Source organism: Poecilia reticulata, linkage group LG15, assembly GCF_000633615.1.
Source record: "Poecilia reticulata strain Guanapo linkage group LG15, Guppy_female_1.0+MT, whole genome shotgun sequence".
Taxonomy (NCBI): Eukaryota; Metazoa; Chordata; class Actinopteri; order Cyprinodontiformes; family Poeciliidae; genus Poecilia; species Poecilia reticulata.
Window position 1 is genome coordinate 11,281,594 of NC_024345.1, and position 19,776 is coordinate 11,301,369.

The 19,776-nt window shown below is 40.0% G+C and overlaps 1 protein-coding gene across 5 annotated transcripts in view; it reads right to left on the minus strand.

The window, feature by feature from the left end:
- Nucleotides 1-512: 512 nt before the first annotated feature.
- ccser2a (coiled-coil serine-rich protein 2a) overlaps nt 513-19,776 on the minus strand; it is a 61,385-nt gene continuing 42,121 nt past the window's right edge. Inside the window, exons 10-13 of one of the 5 annotated variants that reach the window (XR_535541.2) lie at nt 13,611-13,695; nt 10,815-10,959; nt 10,629-10,700; nt 7,803-7,889 (exon numbers count right to left, since the gene is read on the minus strand). Coding sequence is in view for 4 of the 5 variants with exons in the window: in XM_008429216.2 (XP_008427438.1) it covers nt 7,287-7,889 (603 nt within the window). In the remaining variant the exon portion in view is untranslated. Of the gene's footprint in view, nt 7,890-10,628; nt 10,701-10,814; nt 10,960-11,766; nt 11,807-13,610; nt 13,696-19,776 lie in introns of all 5 variants that reach the window. The other 4 variants (XM_008429217.2, XM_008429218.2, XM_008429219.2 and 1 more) reach the window with 4 other exon arrangements.

The following is a 19,776-nucleotide window of genomic DNA, read 5'->3' on the forward strand; positions in this document are numbered from 1 at the left end:
TTCTGGAGTCTCACAGGCCAAAAAGGCCCAATAGGACTCCTTCTTCAGCTTGACAGCATCCCTCACCGAAGGTATCCACCAACGGATTCGAGGGTTGCCGCCGCGACAGGCGCCAACAACCTTGCGGCCGCAGCTCAGATAAGCCGCCTCGGCAATGGAGGCGCGGAACATGGACCACTCAGACTCAATGTCCCCCACCTCCCCCGGAACGTGTTCGAAGTTCTGCCGGAGATGAGAGTTGAAGCTCCGTCTCACAGGGGACTCCGCCAGACGTTCCCAGCAGACCCTCACTACACTACACGATTGGGTCTATACATATATATATATATATATATATATATATATATATATTTATAATAGAATACATTTATAATGAGGAAAGTAATATGGTGTACACGCTTTAGGTTGAGGTTATTTCCATTAATTCGTGAAAGCTCTTTTTTCACCGCTTCTGCCATTGATGAGGTTCTGTGAACTAATCCAGAAATAAATGGACAAATTCTTACAGCACATCTGTTACAGAATCAAACTTTATTCTTAAAGAAATACCAGCAGCAGAGAGTAAAAAAAAGACAGAAGAAATTGAGAATCTGGCTTCTTGAGATCAGCAGGTTTATTTTTCTTTGAGTTTAATGACTTGTGTGCGTTCACCTGTGGCGTCTCGCTGATCCCGCAGCATCACATTTCTTTTTTTACTCACACTTCTTCATCTATCTAAGACGAGCTGCTCACGTCAAAATAGCATTTTAAAGAACCAGACATAAAATATGGAAAAAAACTGTTTTTTTTATTTAGAACTAGGTCATTGCTTTTTATCTCATACAAAATCCAAACAAAAAAAAAAGAATTCCACTGAAATAAATGACAAATTTTGCCTACTTTCCATGTACAACTAGTGCAATGTAAAGTGCTTCATATATATTTAGAAGCATTATATGCTTTCTTTTTCTATTTGCATAAACTGATGCTAAAAATTCAATGCAACATTCTGCCTTTTTTTTTTTTTTTTAGTATTGCATTCTACACTGGATTGAGGCTGTAACAGCTGAGGGCAGCTGATATAATAGATGATGTACAGCAACCTTGCATAATATGGGAGAAAATATAAATCGCTCCACTGTTGAGCATTATCTGTAAACACTGCAAAACGTCTAGTTGGTGGTTCAGCTCTGAAGAACTTGATAAGACGAGCATTTGTCTGATGAATTTCACGATGTACGAGTAATAGCAGTTTATGCAAACCCTACTGCTACAAGAGCAGTAAGATGAGCAAATTCATACTTTCACTATCAAACTTTGAGTTTTCTATTAAACCTGTGAGCCAGTTTGTTCTGTGAAATCAGTCTTACTCATTTTACCAATAGAACAAAATGCCATGATCATTTTTTCCTACTTTTTTGTATTTGTAAAGCATTACTTCCTTAGAATAAGATATACTATCTTTGCAAAAACAACCCCCCGCCTGTACCTATGTCTGATGACATCACATAAGGCATAAAGGAAAAGATTAGCGTTTGTATTGCTTTTGCATTTTTCCCTTTTTTACTTGTAGATTTTTAAGCAAATATGTTTTTTTAGAGAGGTTTAATAGTTTGTACAGACGTAGCAAAATGTTTCAGAACATTTGCACGGGTTGGTTACATTTGCCAATAATAAAACACGTGAAAGTGTGAAGACGGCCAGACCAGACTGGAATGACCGGATTTCTTTATTAACCAATCAGAAAAACGTAAACATATTTGACAATCACTGACATTGCTAATTGCTTTCACTTTATGACCCAAAGCGGTGTCCACCATGGCTTAAGAGTCAGGGAAAGCATGTAATGTTACACCCTTAGTAACGCAAATAACATTTAAATGCTTCAAACCTCAGATCAATTATGTGAAAAATCACAGGTCGGTCTTGATTTCTCCCAAATCTGCCTTTCATGAAATTATCATTTTCAATCAATTTGCTGATTTCCCCCGTCATGATGCTTTTATTAAAAGTATGAGACCCACGCTTCATTACCCAGCTGTGGTTTTTAACTGTAATTATATATTGGTTAGTAGTTTAACAAATACACAGCTGGATAGTAAAGCTGATCAAGTGCTGTTGAGGAGCCTATGGAATAACTGCCTCTTAAAATCAGAAGAGCCATTTAATCTTTTCCTCCTTGTTGTGAGTGCATGAGGGGGTAGTAAAAAAAAACTGCAAGCAGCAGTGGATAATAGTTTTTACAACGGCCTTCAAATCAAACATTAAAAAGAATCCCTTTATTTTTCTATGAAATTTCTATAGTTTCAGTTGAATAACGTCATGTCCTGTTTTTTTTTTTTTCCATTTGAAATGTCAATTGCGTAATTGACTATGAAATCAAAGCAAAGAGCTCAAAGCTATTAAATTATGCGCAGCAAGTGTAAATGCCTACTTTTATATGTCGAGTCTATAAATATATCCATCTTTGACATACAGTAAAGACAACATATCATACCACTTTGTATCGTTTGTGTTGGTTCGTTTGTTGTAAACCTGAAACATCAACAAATTTGTTGTCTGTAGTTCAGAGATGTCTCCTGGTTACCTTTTATCGTTGCATGGCAAAAAAAAAGCATCTTTAGAGATGCTTAAAAACCTAAAATAAAGGAAAATAGCACCACACTCTTTTGTCATTAAGTCATACTGCAGAACCTTTTTTATTTTTGTTTTCTTGCTCAGTAGCTTTGTAATTTGTTGGCCTTAAAACCACATCCCATATTCTAATTAATCAAATTTGGTGCTGCAGCTTTCTGGTTGTTGAGGTTTTTGCTACAGCGCAGCTAGCGCGACTGATTGGCCTGATTGCTGATTTGAGCACAGTCATTGATTTGGAGATTGGGAAAACAGAACGACACAGCCCCATTTCACTTGGCATTGGTAAGCCTTGGAAAACACATCGCTCTCCCTCGCTCTCTCTCTTTCTGTTCCGGACACATGCAAATGCTGGCAGCCAGAAGTGTCTGGAGATGCATATATACAAACTTGAGCAAACATAACAAGCTGCACTGATCTCCTATTTGGCATCGCTAAGCGACCCAGCTGACGGGATCAGGCTACTCTCTGGACCCCAATGCGGATAATATCCTGAGCATTTTGTTTACCTGCCCCACAACATTTAGCCTATCAACATCATCCATTACAGCATCTCATCCCATACTTCCCTTTTCTTTTCCTTTTTTTTTGTTCTCCATCTCTGTTTCCGATTTCATTAGGAAAAAGAAAATGTTTTTCTTGGCTTCAAAGAGCCCTGTCGACCGCTTGGCTGGTTTGGCATAATGTCGAGCCTTCCAACAGGTAAACATGCTTTGTCTGCTGTATAAATTCTCACTCTCGCTTATAAGCGCACACACAAGTCTCTACCCACTTACGGAGTCATCTAAAGAAATACTTGTTTTCATCTGCAGCAGGATCAGTTTGAACTAAATTAACTCATTTGTGTCTTGCTAAAAATATTCACTCCGCTTGAACTTTTTCAGATTTCGTCACAGGCAGAAGATCCCTAGAAGTCCGTAGTTACTCTGGAGGGGCTGCAGGGATATACAGCTCAGGTGCACAAATTTGGGTTTAAAAAAAAAAGCATAAAGAAGAAGACATAAGAAATCTTGTTTGGAAGCAGCGTCGGTAATTACAGCTGCTAGTTGATTCTACGAAACTCAGTACGTTTGTCACATTAACTCCCACTAAGAATATTACAGACGGTGGCTGTAGCCCAACAAAATGTGAAGAAGTTCCAAGGGTGCACATGCACCGTGTGGGAGCCGTGAGAGACGATGTGTGCGTTTTCTCTGACTGTCATCTCTCCTCGAGTTCAGCAACACTTCCTGTACACGTGCGTCCTCCTCTGCATCTCGCTTAACAACGCACACACGCTACGCTGGACCGCTGTGCGCGCGCGCGTGTGGGTCTGTCGCACTTCGTCTGCGCGGGGTGCATTATTGGACGCAGTAGACCGGACACCGCCAGAGGCGTACAGCGAGCGGTCACGCGGCGTGACAGAGAAGAGAGCAGCGTCGCTGTCAGAAGGCCTTTTTAACACACTGCTGCTCTCCATTCGGGGACACTTCATGAGCGTTTGACTGCGGAAAGGACTCTGCGAAGGGACGATAAACACAGCTCTCCAAAAAACACCCGCAGAGAGCCCACTGAAGCCCCAGAGGCTGGCTACCTGAAAACACACCGCTAATACCTCTGATCTATCCAAAGAGATGTGCGAAGAGGAAAAAAAGGAGGAAAAAGAAAAACTGCTTGGATCCTCCAAATGGATATACAGATGGAGTAAGACAGCAGCTTTACTTTTTTTTTTATGAATCCCTGTTATTGGTTGATGCTTAGGAATAGGGTTGGCAGAAATATGTTTTGATATCATGCCACCTGAATAAGAATATTGCTTGTTTTTTTTTTTTTTGGGGGGGGGGGGGGTTATTTTATAATTGTGTTTTTTTTTGTACCACTGACCCTGTTTCAGCATGTGAAACATTGAACAGCTGGCAACAGGTCTGCTCTGACCAGAGAGCTCAAGCAGCGGGTTTTCATCAAGTACTGCCCACCCACTAGCTATAACAAATAAGCAGTATTAAGGTGAGATGTCTGCCTGAAAAATGTCAATTTGTTTTCTTAGAAAAAGAAGAAATACATTTTAAATACAACAAGGACCTGGAAATATTGGAAAGACATGTAATTGTTATTTTATTGTTGAATATTGGGCGTTAACTGAACTTATTAACAGCATTGCCTTTGCTCTACTCTCCCAAAACAATGTCCACACAACCACTGTAAGCTAGCTTCAGCTTATTGAGTCTTAAAGCCTACGTTTTCTGGTTAATATACTAATTAACCAACAAAATCCAAGCAGCGTTTTGCCATCGTGCACATAATGCACAGATGATTGGAATTCAAAATAATGTACAGCTCTTAATAAAAACAAAACTACTTTTTGCATAGTTTTCAAACCCAACACATATATTTTGTTAACATATAGTGGAAGGAAAAAATAAATTAATTAATCATTATCAAAATATATTAATACAATTTTTAAAATCACAAATAAAAAAGAAAATAAGTTATGCCCAATTTCATTTCATAAGGAAGTCTTGTTCCTCCCGGATTTGAACATGGATGGAGACGACCAGCCAACAGAAGAACAACCCGTACACAGATTGCTGCTCAGATGAGAAACTCATGCAGCTTAGAGCAAAACTAAATGCTAACCAAACATTCTGTATTCAGTGTACCTTTACAAGTAGATCGCTGAAATTCAAAAGTACCCTTCCTTGGTAAACAACTCAAGGCACATTTGTTTGTTTGTTACTGTTGTTTTTCTCTCCATTAGCAGTTGCAATTAAGCCAGTAAGTGTTCACTTTATAAGGTAGTAAAAGCTGAAGAAGTGCAAACCGCATACCAAATTAATGAGTTCTGCGATGATGCCCTGTGGTTTGGTTTACTTAAAACCATACCATATGAGTGGTATTTTTCATTGTAGTTAAGCGTTTCTGCGAATTGCATTTAAATCTCACTTGTAGTTCATTCCTCTTTCATTTTAATTTAAATCCTAATTCATGGCTACTTAACTGTCAGATTATAACGTCAGATCACATGAAATCCCTCAGCTGACCTTTTCCTGAAAGGTATTAATTGGAGGCACATAGCGCTTCATAGAAGACTATGACTAAAATATAGAAAATGACTCAGTTGCCATAGCTGGTACAGAATGCACCCTTTCCAGGTAGTAAGTGATGAGTGGTCAGTATGATGAGACACAAGTTGTGTCTGAAAAAAAACTTGGCCATAAAAGAAACTAAAATTACAAAAGCACAAAGTGTTCACTTCTCATGCAGCATAGGTTGTTAAATTAGATCATTTTAAAGACACTTTTTTTTTTTACTTCTATATTGCTGTATATAAACTAAATCTGTTTGTTTTCTAAAGTCCCTGAAGATTACATTCGTTTTGAATCTCTCGCTATGCTATTAAAGCAAACCGAATTTGATCCAATCTTTGAATAATGGGAACAAATTGCTTGCAACTTCCAATATTTAGGGGTTACTTGGCACTCTGGGACACGTTATGAACGTTATTCATTACGTCTACTTTAAATTGTAGTATCAATAGATTCGGTTCTGGTTTTTTGCCTTGTAGAACTGATTTCAAGGTTTGGATATTAAAAAAGAAATACTTTCTCAAACACTGACTCTATTCCAATAAAACTTACTATTTTCTTAGTGTTTTCTACTTATCCACACTCTCATGCCTTTAAGCGTAATTACACTGATGTGTTCTGTTACTTTGACTGGCACGCTGTTATTGACACGGCTTCACTAACAGATGGGTGTTGTTTTTCTCTGCTCCTATATTTACATCATAAAGCATTTCGACGGAGGGTCGACGACCCCTTTTGCTAATATGTGCAGAGTTTGTAATGTTTACCCAAAAATATAAGCGCAGTGCAGTGAACTGAGCTACAATGATGCACACGCAGCTATGGCGGGGGAGCTGTTTTCCTTTGCTCTTCAAAGCCCTTTCAGTCAGCATACAAACACACCAACAAACACGTTTACACATGCACATATTCTCTGTCCGGAAGTGACAAGCTTCAGAGGGCTTTGACAAATTAGCTTTTCAGTCTGCTGCTGTGCTTTTCACTTTTTCTTTCGCCCTCCTCCTCCTTTTTATTCATTTTATTTTTTTTTTCGGACTCAGTCTCACTTCTTGTTTTCGCTCCTGTTTTCCCCCCTGGGCCTTCTAAGGCACAGCAGAGGTCACAATCACATCGACTCTGTGTTTAAAAACCAAATGCACCTGTGTGTCAAAGGGCAAGGCTGTCTAAAGTCAACAAGTCCTGGGATTTTAAACGGGACATTAGCCAGAGGCTGTTGCAAAGAAAAACAAAACAACAAAAAAAAAATGTCAAGTGCAAAGTGTGAAACTTGTTTTCCCCCACCTTCAGTATTCATTGACATGTGCAAAGCTAATGAAATTGACTTGTAATATAAAATCCATTCTGAATGACACATCCTACCACGTTGGCAGCCAATGTAAAAGTTGCACCATTAGCAAGTCACGGAACAAAACTACAGTCAACCCCTAATTATCGAGATAAAGGAAAAGGAAAACTAATATGGCCTGGGGAGAAAAGATTGAATTTCACTGACAATGTCATTCGCTTCCTTGGGGAATTATTTGGCTTTGGGAGGCAGGAGTGACTCAAAGGGATCCTGGCTGTCCCAAAGACCTTGAATGACACCTTCCCCAACTTTCCCTGTGAATTTCAGCGAAGCTCTGAAGTTCTGAGAGGCTGAAGAAGTGAAGTTTGACACAGCTTTGGAGCCTGCCCCCGGGGTTCGGCGTTGAAGCAGGGAAGGCCTCTCGTCGGAGGCGGCAGCTGCTTTGTCTGGTGAGCCGGAGGCCCCGAAGAACGGCCCATTTTCAGAGAGGCCGAGCCGCCAGCACCAAGTGAATCCGACGCGGGTGAAGACGTCGGCTTGTGGACGCGAGGAGGCTGCAGCGTGCGAGGGCGAGCCGATCTCGGCACGTCAGAGTTCTGTGCCGGCGCAGCGGGAGCTCTCAGCCCAAGCTGCGAAGCGGACAGAGGTGCTGACGCTGGACCGTCTGTGCCAGTTATTCCCCGTGGAGCGCAGGAGCGGGGGCGGCGCAGGTTGGTCCTGGGCAGATGACTCAGCTTGTCAGAGCCACCCGCCCCTGACACGTCTGCTTTAGTGGCTTCAAGAGGACGGTCATTATCTTTGCAAGTCGCTTCCTCTGATCTGCTCCGCGTGAGCTTACTGTGGCCCTCGGTGGGGGGAGTTTTTATTAGTCTTTCCTGGTGCGGCTGCTCGTTGAGATAGGGGTTGAAAGGCTGTAGCGTTCGAGGCTGTGGGAGAAAAGGGAAAACGAATAAATAAATAAACCAAAGGAGAAAAAAAGAGAGAAAACTGCAAATAGTCATTGTTTCAGAGGTGGTGCGTTTTTGATCCCCATGGTAACCACGCTGCTGAGTATTTTGCTGCTGTGAATGAATTTTCAAATCAGAAAGCATACAAACATTCTGCCTTTTTCCCTCCACTTGTTTGTTTACTCTTCAAAATGAAGACGGGCCCTTAACCGCTCCCAAAATGGAGAAAAGCAACGACACACAGGACGGTTTAAAAACAAGTGGGGAAGAAGTTTTTCATGTTGGACTCTTTAGTTTTGGGTTATGCTGAGCCATTTTGCATGTGGGGTTGTTGAACCACCTGACAATTAAACCATAAAAATCATAATAAAATCATAATAAATGACCATTTTTTCCTTTAGAAGCTTACAGTTTTAAACTGAAGCTAACTGTCTAAACCAGGACAGGTTTTGCTGTAATTTCTTCTTTGTGATCTCTTCACATTCCAGTCTAAAAGAATCGTTTTTACAAAACAATACAGTGGTTTCTCTATATCATTCAGAACTTAGGGAATTTTACATTTTACAGCAACAAACCTCAACATATGACATACCAACACCTTAAACATGCAAAAAGCAATATGTGGTGGAAAATAATAATGGACATCAAGGAACATTTTAAAATCTGGTGGTGGCAGTATCATGCTCTGGAGATCCCTCTTTTTCAGCTGAGTCAGGTAAGCTGTCCCATCTGAAGGAAACGTGTTGCAGGATGTTAAAATAACTGATGAAACTATGGTGGGGTTTCACCTTCCAGTACGACAACAATCCAATAAGATGAATAAAATTTAAAGGTACATATAGTACAAGTTGAGTGGCAAATTATTAGCATAACCTTTATTGCTCTTTTGTTCAAAATGACTTCATTTGGAGAAAAAATACATAAACATACAATAGCTGCAAGATTAGCTTGATATTGTTATAGATCAAAGCATATTCTTTGTTCATGGATGGCCAAGTCAAAACCAAAAGTAAAAAATCAATTGAGAATCTACAAGTCTTGAAAAGCATAGTTTACAGACACTTTCAATTCCCCTCACTGAGATATTTTGCAAATAAAACTGGCTAAAGTTGTGTAATGCTGACAGCAATGTAGCCTAATAGCTGCAATGAAGGGTGGATCTACACAGTGTTGAGATGGGATTATCCCAGAAAATTCTTGCCACACTTTTCAGATTTCCATTTAGGAAAAACATAAAATTGTGATGTTATTGATTAATACTGGAATCTGGTGCAATTAACCCCCCATTCAAGCAAATAAAATACAAAAGCTGACCAAATACTGAAACCATGCTGTTTTTTCTCCAATTATCGCACACATTTTTTGCAACAAATATTGTGAACCTACATATCTATCTTTTATAAAGATAAAATAATGCAGACAGATATTATTTTATCACTTTAAATCCCCACAAAAACGTCCAACTGTGCAGTTGTACTGTGACAAAACACAAATAAATTCAAGGGGCTGTATAACACGGGAGGCAAACATCAACTTTTCTTCACGTCCGCTTCAGATTTATTCCAGAAAAAAGTCGATTTGTGTTCATATTCTAAGTAGCCCGGAACATCAATACAGACACTTCATGCTGTTTCTAACATGAGCCGCTGAGTTTCACATAGATCTGTGAACTATCAGTGGCCATCAGATTTTACCTCTGGATATCTGAGCATCTGGTCTTTTGGGATCTCTGTGCCTTGGCAGAATCTTACAGTATTCAACCCACCTGAAACCATGAACAGCTACTAATGAGCCTGAATCCCATCTTAGCACAACTTTGCTCCTCTGAGTAGAAGGTAAGAGGATCTCAAAGGATGTGCACATTATATATATATATATATATATATAGATAGATATATAGCTGCACTGGTCAGGTTTGCTGTGCATGTTCCCACCAGTGGTCATTTTCTGCTGCGGGTTGTTGTGCAATGTTAGGCATCACAGCTCCATCTCCTGGTCCCCTGCCACACTGCAGCTTATTTTTGGGCCAATTCTGCCAAGCGAAACAGTTGTTTTCTTGTCAAAGACTTGCAACTCAAACTGTCTTATGAATAAATGTTTGTGGTGCTTCTTGCGTACGGGCATATTATCTTTGCCAATCCACTGTGTTATTAGTTTGTTTTTTCCATATTCAGTGTCAGAGGGGAAGAACTCCTTGATGGCTTTAATAATTCAAAAGAAAAATCACAATTAGCAGGAGATGTCACCATGCACTTTGCTAACAAGCGACATGAGCATAATCAACAAAGTGGATGAAACTCAACTTTTATCCCATTTCACGTTTTGATCTCGTCTGCATTCACGCTGAGAAACTTTAAAAGCCGACTTTATTCTACATTTCATCTGGAGTTCATAACAAATCCGGTCTGAAAAGTCTATCAATGGAAGCACGTCAGTAACCTGCCACCTTTAATTGTAAGGCATGTCATTAGCCCACACGGCACAGCGTATTTATACCTTCTCCTGGCTGGGGGGGGAGACAGTGTCTGATGGCAGCATGACATGCCTACAGGCTTGCAGCCAGTAATTATTTGCATCTACAGGTGTCTGCTTCAGATACTAATAATTTGCAGCAATCACTCAGAGCTTTCTGATGCACTGTCATGCAGGTAAATATCTCAGCTTCTAATGATAGCTATCGCATTAACAGAAATCCACCCAAGTGCCAATTTGCGGCACCTGGAAGATGCCGTGGCCAACTGCGATCTGTCTCGTCTCCAGCTTCAATCACCACCAGGAGTAAGCGAGTGACTGGAAAACAACATGCAGGAAGGGGAATATATATGGACAGAGAAATTGTGAGAGTTTGCTGAAGTACATGATTGTAGTAAAAGCCTGGATGAGACCGTCAATATTGTGACATACCATGCTGAAAGCTGGATCGGAGTTAAAAGAACAGAGAAGTTGTTTCATGCTTTAGACAGAGGAATCCGGGTATGAAACATATCTGCACCCATTAACACAGGATCTTTACTAACTGTGAGAGACTTTTGAACCTTAAATGGTAAAGCTGGAAAGAAAAAAAAGAAAAACATGCACAGGACTTAATGTGATGGGATAAATAAGACAAATCAAAGTTGAAAACAAGAGAGTTTTTTTAAAACCCCAAAAAGCTGTGTATCACAAACATTTTCATACTCATGCTTGAACTTTTCATATTTTAATCTCTACACAAAAACAAACTTTAACTTTTTTTTTTTTTTGAGGATGTCATTGGGTTTGATTAAAATAGTAGTGCATGGAAGGAAAAAAGAAATATGGTTTTCAAACGCGCTGCATGTTTTCTGCCTTCCTCGTCAACACTTCAGAGTCCCAGATGCAGCTGCAGGTCTGATGGGGTTTGTCTCTAGCAGCTTTCCACATCTACTGTACTTCTTTGTAAAGAAGTTAAAAGTCTCACAATCAGATTTAGATTCAGCCTATTCCAAAACATTGTGTAATGCAGGGTTTTTTTTTTATTATTATTATTTTGCAAATGGGTTTTTTTTTTTTAACCATTTATCATTTCTCTTCCATGTGCATGCACTACTTTATGTTGGCGTATCACAAACTCCCACCCCAGAAAAACCAGTCAAAGTTTGTGTTTGCGGCAAAATATGAATAAAAACGGTTTTGCAAGACACTGCAGCACTCTTCATCGTCATATACAAAATCAATGGAGAATTTACGCAAAGTAAAAGCTGAAAAACCAAAAGCAAATCATGCCAACAACTGTACAAGGGCATGCTTCTGTCATGCCCCTCTGACGCCAAAACTCCAGAGCGGCGTGTTGGTCTGAGGGAGCAGCATCTTCACATTAAAGAAAGGGTTACTGTACCACGCTGTGTCAGTGAAGTAGTGCACTAGATGCTCCACTCCTAGCCAAAGGCGTTATGCAATGAGGAGGCAAAGGCAGAGGAGAACGAATGAGAGAGGTTCAATCACATTCAGATTTTTTGAGAGACAGAGAGTGTAGACTTGAGAGGAGGATGGGGTTTTGAAGACAGGCAGCGTGGATAAAAATAGCTGCAGGTTAAAGAGAAAGAAGTACGTATTTATTTTATTTATTTTTTTATTTATTTATATTTTTTACTGTGCTGGATATGTTTTTCCCAGAAGTAAAACAAAGCTTCAAAACAAGGTCATGTGTTAGGTGAAAAAACAAACCCTTGCAATGTCAAGTATAGTTCGGATTTTCCTCATTAACGTCAATGACTAATTCTTTAATCTGAAAATAAAAACCTCCACTGGCAAAATCTACTAGACTGGCAGCTAATAACACCTTCATTGAAAACTGTGCTATATTTATGTACGTAAAAAATTTTTTTACATTGAAATAACTTAATTGTGCTGAAATAAATGTACCTCGGCTACATTTTTTTTTACCATTTTCCTTATCAATAAAAGGCTGAGTCCTGGGGAGACACATAAAAAGAAAGCAGTGTGGATTCCTTTATTCACATCTTTCTTCCCTTTGTGTTTTTCACTCACATATGTGCATTTTCAGAGGGCTATTCACCTATTCTCATTGTTCTTTGCCTACCTTGTCTATCCGCTAGCACGTCTCCACTGCACTCACAAAAGCTTTGTTGTTATGCTCAATAAGTTGAGACGGTTGTGACAACAATCTCAACATTTCTTCAGTCTTGTCATTTTTAATAAAGTCCTCCTGGTTTACTTTCAGGTTTATGTTTGTAGCAAAGAGTGTGTTGTGTGTTTTACTCTTCAAGGGCTGAATATACATTGCCTGAATGGTGAGCTGGTATTTTATTCATGGTCATCACATATTGAAACTATCCCTGCTGTAAGCTGGAGTTGATGTATTATCACTAAATTAACAACTACATGCCTTGAAAGTCGACAAAAAGACAAAAGAAATATAAATTAATAGTAGAGATGCAACAATTTGGACCATTCTACTCATCTCCAGCAAAGCGTTCAGTTGTTGACGGATTTGTTTGAGATCTAGACTTTAAATACAGTATTCCAAATATTTTGTTGCATTTCTGAAGGTACTATTGTTTTAAAACAGAGAACAGAGAGAAAGGAGAACAATCAGAGTTTAGCATATTTATCAAATAAATTGTTTGGCGCTAAAAACCATCAGTCTGTCGATAATCCCTCAAGAATGTGTTTACCCTTGCCTCAAATCTGGCTTGTTCCGTGACAGAGTTCAAAAGCTCAGAAGGACAAAAGTGAGTAATTTTGTTCTGGTATGTTTAGCTTTCTCTCGCTCTCTCGCAGTAATAGAGGTCTGGAGTTCTCTTTTTGAAAAATATTCTCATTTATTTCCTCCGATCTTATTTTTGAACACCTAAGTTTAGCTAAGTTTGACTCTTCCTCACTCAGCAACAACAGTGGCCACACTGACGATTACAGTTTTCACAAAGCAAAATAAAAACAAACAATTTTTGTTCCCTTTATATACATTGTGTGTCTTTTCCATTTATTCGTTTAATTACTTGCTTATTCTTTTATTGGTGCATTATTTTTTTCAAGTTTTTGTGTAATGTAATCTCTGGTAAAATTTGGTTTGAGCAAAATTTGCCTGTAGCTGTGAAACAAACACATCCCTTAAAAAACACAACAAATACGCAACTGACTGAAAATTTGGTTGAGTTTTTTGGAACACATGCATTTTGTTATAGAATGTTAGAGAAGCAGAGAATGTTAGTAACTCACTGTGTCTGCGCTGGGGCATGCTGGTACGGATCAAGCCCTGCTGCTGTGCATGCCAAGGGGACAGCGAGGGGTTGGGCAGCACACCCTGTGCAGAGCAAAGACACAAAGGACAAAAAGTATGACATACCCAAGCACACACTCACTCACACTCACACACACACACACACGCACACCGAAAGTCCTGCTCAAAGAAGTAATTGACCGTTTGCGCAAGACGTCATGCACTTCACAAAGCAGCCCACTCCGCTGTTACGATCATCAAAACAGCCTAGGTGTGAATGAATTCCTGTAAAATTGGTCAAAAAAAAAAAAACAGATGTTAGCCTAAAATCGCTTTTATTTAGTTGATTTCGCAGTGAAAATGGTCATAGGGTGCTGCGCAGTCAGCTGAACAAACACACAAGGTTGCAAACCAAACTTCTCCTATACCGTTTGACGAGGAAATAAGATTGAGATGGATAGCAGCCATCATTCATAAGGACTGGCAGCCCTCGGTGTATATGCGGATTTGCAGCGAACACTTTTAACAAGGTAAAAAGATTAACATTCATATACTTCATAAGAAAGAAAGATTAGTGAGATGCAAATATTGCCATTTAGAGAAGGTACACGCGTCTGATCATGGAGAAAAATGTCCCGCCGTCATGTAGCCAACACTTTTGTATGATTTTTTAGTCTGCTCTGGTGTAAGATGAAGTGCTGTTTAAGACATATAAATGTGGCCTGCATTCAGAAAAAGAAAAAAAGTCACTGATTTGATCAAATCAACAGACTCGGAGAAGCTATGAGTCGGTTTCTAAGTAGTATCTCCAACATTTGGAAATACTATAGTCTATGAACCCCACCTAGATGCGCTACATCGACAGATTAGTTATTTTGACATGAACACATAGAAGCCACGGCTATGTTGGCAAAGACAACTTGGGAAAACTTCACTTCCTACATCTGTCATGGCCCCACAATGCGATTTGGTGGCATAGTTGTAAAAGGTTGATAGTGAAGCACCAAGACATCATTAGTCCTTTTAGCACATTGCACAAAAACAAAGTCACATGCAACCCTTCATTCTGCCATGCAAAGACCGATACATCATGTGACTCCACTTTAAAATTGTATTTCTTAGCATAACTTTATTATGTTATCTGACCTTTTGTTTTTCTTTGCAGGGAAATAACCAATACACACAAAAAGAATACCTACGTATGCAGGACACATCCAAGTGCAGGAAGAGTATATTTAATAAAACAATTTCTCTGCATTATTCTATAAGGGCAGTGTGTCCAAGAAGCAAGAGCAAGAATAGGAGGATCTATGTTTCTCATGGTTTCTCTCTTCCTAATTTATTCAAGACATTCTGTAACGGTAAACACTCTGCTAAGTCCGCACCAATAATAGCTTTTCTCCCTCTCAATAACACCTTGCATCCTGATCACCTTGCATCTCCTTATTAGTAATGCAGTGATTTTGCTTCTTCACTATTCATCTTATCGCGGCGTAACGTATTTGCATCTTACTTATTGAGCTACAGCAAATGTGGCGCACCACCAAAAATAGGTGCATTAGAAACGATGTGACACACTGCAGTCCTGACTCTGCATAATGCATGATGTGATGCATAGCGCTGAAGCTATGTGTGTGGTAATAAGCATAGCAGCAGCAGCAGCAGCAGAAGGGACAGTCCAGTCATGGAGGCTGTTCATCTCTGACTGTATCGACTAGAAAGGTTCTCTGTAACAACACAGATAAGTCCAGCCTGACTGTGGGCTTTACTGGCACGCATGGTTGCTGTTCCCTAAAGTTTAGGCTTTTCTGCTTAGACCAGAGAGTTATATATTTTTTATGTCGGGATTGACTTTGCTGTTTGGATCCGAGAGAGGCGTTAGGATAATATTCAACAAGAAATAAATTCATTTATTCAATGATGTAGTGGAGGGGAAAAAAAAAAGACAAAAAAAACGTTCTCTCAAGAAGTTTTGACTCGAGATAGCATAAGATCTCAGCCAGGCTTCACTTCAAAGTACATATGCATCCTCTGTGTTTGAAAATGTTTGCAGTGTACTCAGAACAGGGCCTTAAAGAGACAGAAGCTAAACTGAGCCTTTCAGTCAGAGTGTTGTTGAGTTGGCCATGTTTTCACTGTTTGCACATAACTCATCTAAAACCTTTTTTTATTTATTTATTTGCTTAGTAGATCCTCTAAGTTGAGGTGATCACATCATAAAGGGACAGAATACCACCCTGTCTTGTTACTGAAGAAATAAAAGTCTACAGCAATAACATAATGGCCGTCTTTTGATGTCAAAACAGCCCTGACCTATTGAAGAACGGACTTCAGTAGATCCCTTAACAGTGTCCTGGGGTATCTGGCACCAAGATATTAGCTGCATATCCTTTAAGTCCTGTAAGCCGAGGTGGAGCCAACATGGATCGGAGACCTGTTCAGCACATCTCACCGATGCAAACATCCTTTTTTTTTTTTTTTCCATAGTCAAACACTTTTCCAACTTGCAAAAGGCAAAGAGACGAAAGGGAAACCTTCATGGAGAACCGAGCAACAAACACTTGGATACAATTAATTAACTCTGAGTAACAAGAACCATTATCTGAAAATACAAAGACCTACAGAAACTAGGCTTAACATTATGACCACCAGCCAAATAGTGTGTTTTTTTTTCTCTCTGTTGATGTCAAAACAGCCCTGACCATTGAGGTTCAGACTTTACTAGACTCCTGAAGATGCAGATTCTGGCAACATGTTATGAGCAGAAAAGATGCTGCAGCCAGTGGAAAGACATGACTGTCCAGCACATCACACAACTATGCCACTATGTTGGACATTTAAAGGCCAAGTCAACAACTCAGACATGTTGAACTACTTAAACCTGTCTTTAACCATAACAATAACATTTCTATGGTGTAACTGCTCTGCTATTAGGGTTTGGTAAATAAAGTAAACTCCACACACATGGTAAGTTTCAAGGTTTTGAGAATATTGACCATCCTGGTGCAATTTGCGCGCTTCTAGCAATGTAGTTTCCAAGCTTTTTTCTGAATTCGTGTTGGGGAGATTTAAAAAAAAAACTATCGGATTGTTGCTTCTTTCTCGTCTATGCAGAGAGCCACCTTTTGAAATAATGTTGTAACACACAAAAACTATATATTTGACACATCAACACAAAAGCAGGGAGAAAAAAAAATCATCTCCCTTGCAGGTACAGTCGACACCATTATGGAGGCCTCCCAGTGTGACTATTGTAGGAGGAGGATGCTTCTGTCCCAGAGTGTTATTAAACACCAACAACAGCTTCAGCAGGAGGTCCTGGCAGGAACTTCACTTCAAGGCTTCATTTGCAGAGGACCAGGCAATGAGAACAAAAGAGTAAGTTTGAGGGCTTATGAACAATCCTGACAGCATCGAGCACATTTTACAGAACTGTGCAGCAGCTCAGCCAGCCATTTTTTTTTTTTTTTTGCATTTTCCATCAATATAAATGTTCCCCAATGAAGGACTGAGAGAGCATTGCAGGAGCAGTGTGACAGAAGGGGGAATATTGAAGTTATTCTTTTGATGTGCCATTAGTAAAATGCATCAGACCTTTGTGTGGCTGAGCCCTGACAGCACAGCTGAAATATGGCATTGGCACAAAGGGGGCGGCCATAATAAATCTGGTATTCCACCTTCCTTAACTTAGTGCCAGAACACCTACTGTATAGTTAAATTTGGCTGTCAAAATTCAAAGATTTTCCTGCAAATTTATTTTAACCCCCTTTTTTTACCATTACAACTACAAACTGCAATCTATCAACTGTGAAGTAAGCAAAATAAGGGAAAATAATACTTGTTTTTCAACATTTTTTTATGAATCAATTATCAAAAAGCATAAAGATCAAAGGACACAGCACAGAGGTCAGGGATGCTTCTGAAGATACGATAAGAAGGGTCAAGCTATAAAAGAACATTTCCAGAGAGTTTCTGAGGCCGGAAAGAATGTGAGATAACTGCAAATGTACCAAGACACGGATGTCCATCAACACTGACCAGCAGGGATAGCTTTCATCAGAGAAAAAGTTAAAGGGCCCAGGGTGTGGTGGTGGTGCAGGCATAGAGCGCAACCCCCATGAGGAGGCCTTAGTCCTCGACGTGGCTGTTGCAGGTTCGGTTCCTAACCTAATGAAACTGTGCTGCATGTCTTTCCCTCCTCTCTCATTACACACTTTCCTGTCTGACCACTCTCAAATAAAGGCCAGCAGAGGCAACAAAGCCTTTAAACAAAGAAAACATTGATAGGCCCATGGGAACTCTATGCCACTAGCTGTGTACTCTACAAAACAAGCCTTCATGAAAGAGTGGTAAGCCATGTAGCATACGTACAAAACCCTATGTAAAGCTGAAAACTGTTTGTGTCAGACACCCTCAATAAAGCTTTTCCACTCTGGAACATAGTGTTGGCAGGCTTTTGCAGAAGGTGGGTAAAGTTGATGAATGGAACCAAATACAATCTTACAAGAAAACCTTCAAGACCTGAGCCGGACTATGACCCAAACAAGCAGAGCTACAATAATTTGGCTCAGACTGAAGCACAATGTGTTAAAATGACTGTTCGTGTCAAGACGCTAAACTTTTAGTGCATCTGCGCTAACATTTAATTTCTGAAAATCTCAGAGACACTGAGCTGTTGTGAAATTTTTTTGACACTGTTGTTGTAAGCTGACAAATGTGAAAAAGTCCAACACATATCGACACTTTAACAAGCCACCGATACAAAGTTAAACGATTACCAGTTTTAATGCTCCAAACAAGGTTCTGCAGCAATATCATTCCATTTCTGCAGTAGAGCACTGTACTTTAATTACAATTAATTGTATTGTAATTAATTGTAATTAACTGTACTCTACTATCAGTAGAGTACAGTTAATTACAATTAATTACAATACAATTAATTAATTGTATCTACGCAACACATAATCTGCCACTTAAAAATAGTCGGCTACTTAAATCAATAACTGTCTACATGCATTTGAATGCAACACTGATAATTGGTAAATCTCACCCTATGCAAAGTCCAGAAAGACATAACACAACAGGTGAACCAACACGTGAAATGTGTTACAGAACCAGACCACCTGTTCAGTTTCTCCTCATATAAGGATTACACATGACAACAACAAAAAAAGGAAAAGGAAAATAAATTCAGCACACCACAAAGGCAGCCTCCAGCTGCCACCTCCAGTGTTTAATCTATGCCTGCAGCAGATTGTTGGCTTGGTGTTTTAGGTCCCTTACTCTCACTTTTAAGATGTGTTAGTCAGCCTCTTGTGTTCCTTAAGCGGATAGTGTGAAAGTAGGACGAGAATTACAAAGCCAAGTAAAAGTTCCCATCCGTTATCTACCATATACCTACTTCCTTGACAACACGCCGTCTCTAACAGCCTTTATTCTGCCTGTTTGGCTCCTCTAATCCGCCGAGCTTTACGTATCAGGCTATTATTAATACTTTAGGTCTGACCACGGTGACTCACTTCACTGACTTTAGCAATTAAATCCTCACCTATCAAACGCCGAGCACGCACAAGGCAGGGTGCATTTGTGGCCGTCTGCCTGCGAATGCGAGAGCAGAAATAACAACAGGATCCGGGAGGGGAGAACCTTCCACCTATAGCTAAACACTGATCATTCTCCGCACTTTTCTCGCTGCCGGTGACGGGAAATTGATCCAATTACGGCGAAAGTTAAGAATTTGAGAGGAGAAACAATCTCGGGCAAAAAACGGGGAGACGCGCAGACAAGAAGGAGAAATCACTGAAGCAAGCGAGTCACAGAGCGAGGGAGCATAAGTGACAAAAAAAGACACTGGGAAAGCTCTGAGAAGAGAGGAGGATGTTTGAGAAGCAAAGAGGGAGTAGGAGGGTGGCTGTAATTATCCTCTCTGTCTGCCACTGATGTAACACTGCTTATTCCGCTGCCTTTTGTTTCGTTGCGGCTGCTCATCTGCATCTTTGTTTATCTGGGTTATAAGCAAGGTCGTCTCTCCAGTCCTCATTCGGCTGAACTCATTGTTCAGTCACATTCACCGAGCGTGCTCCCCACTCAAGCACAAGAGATGCACGTGTGTGTGTGTGTGTGCGTGCGTGCGTGCGTGTGTGTGTGTGTGTGTGTGTGTGTGTG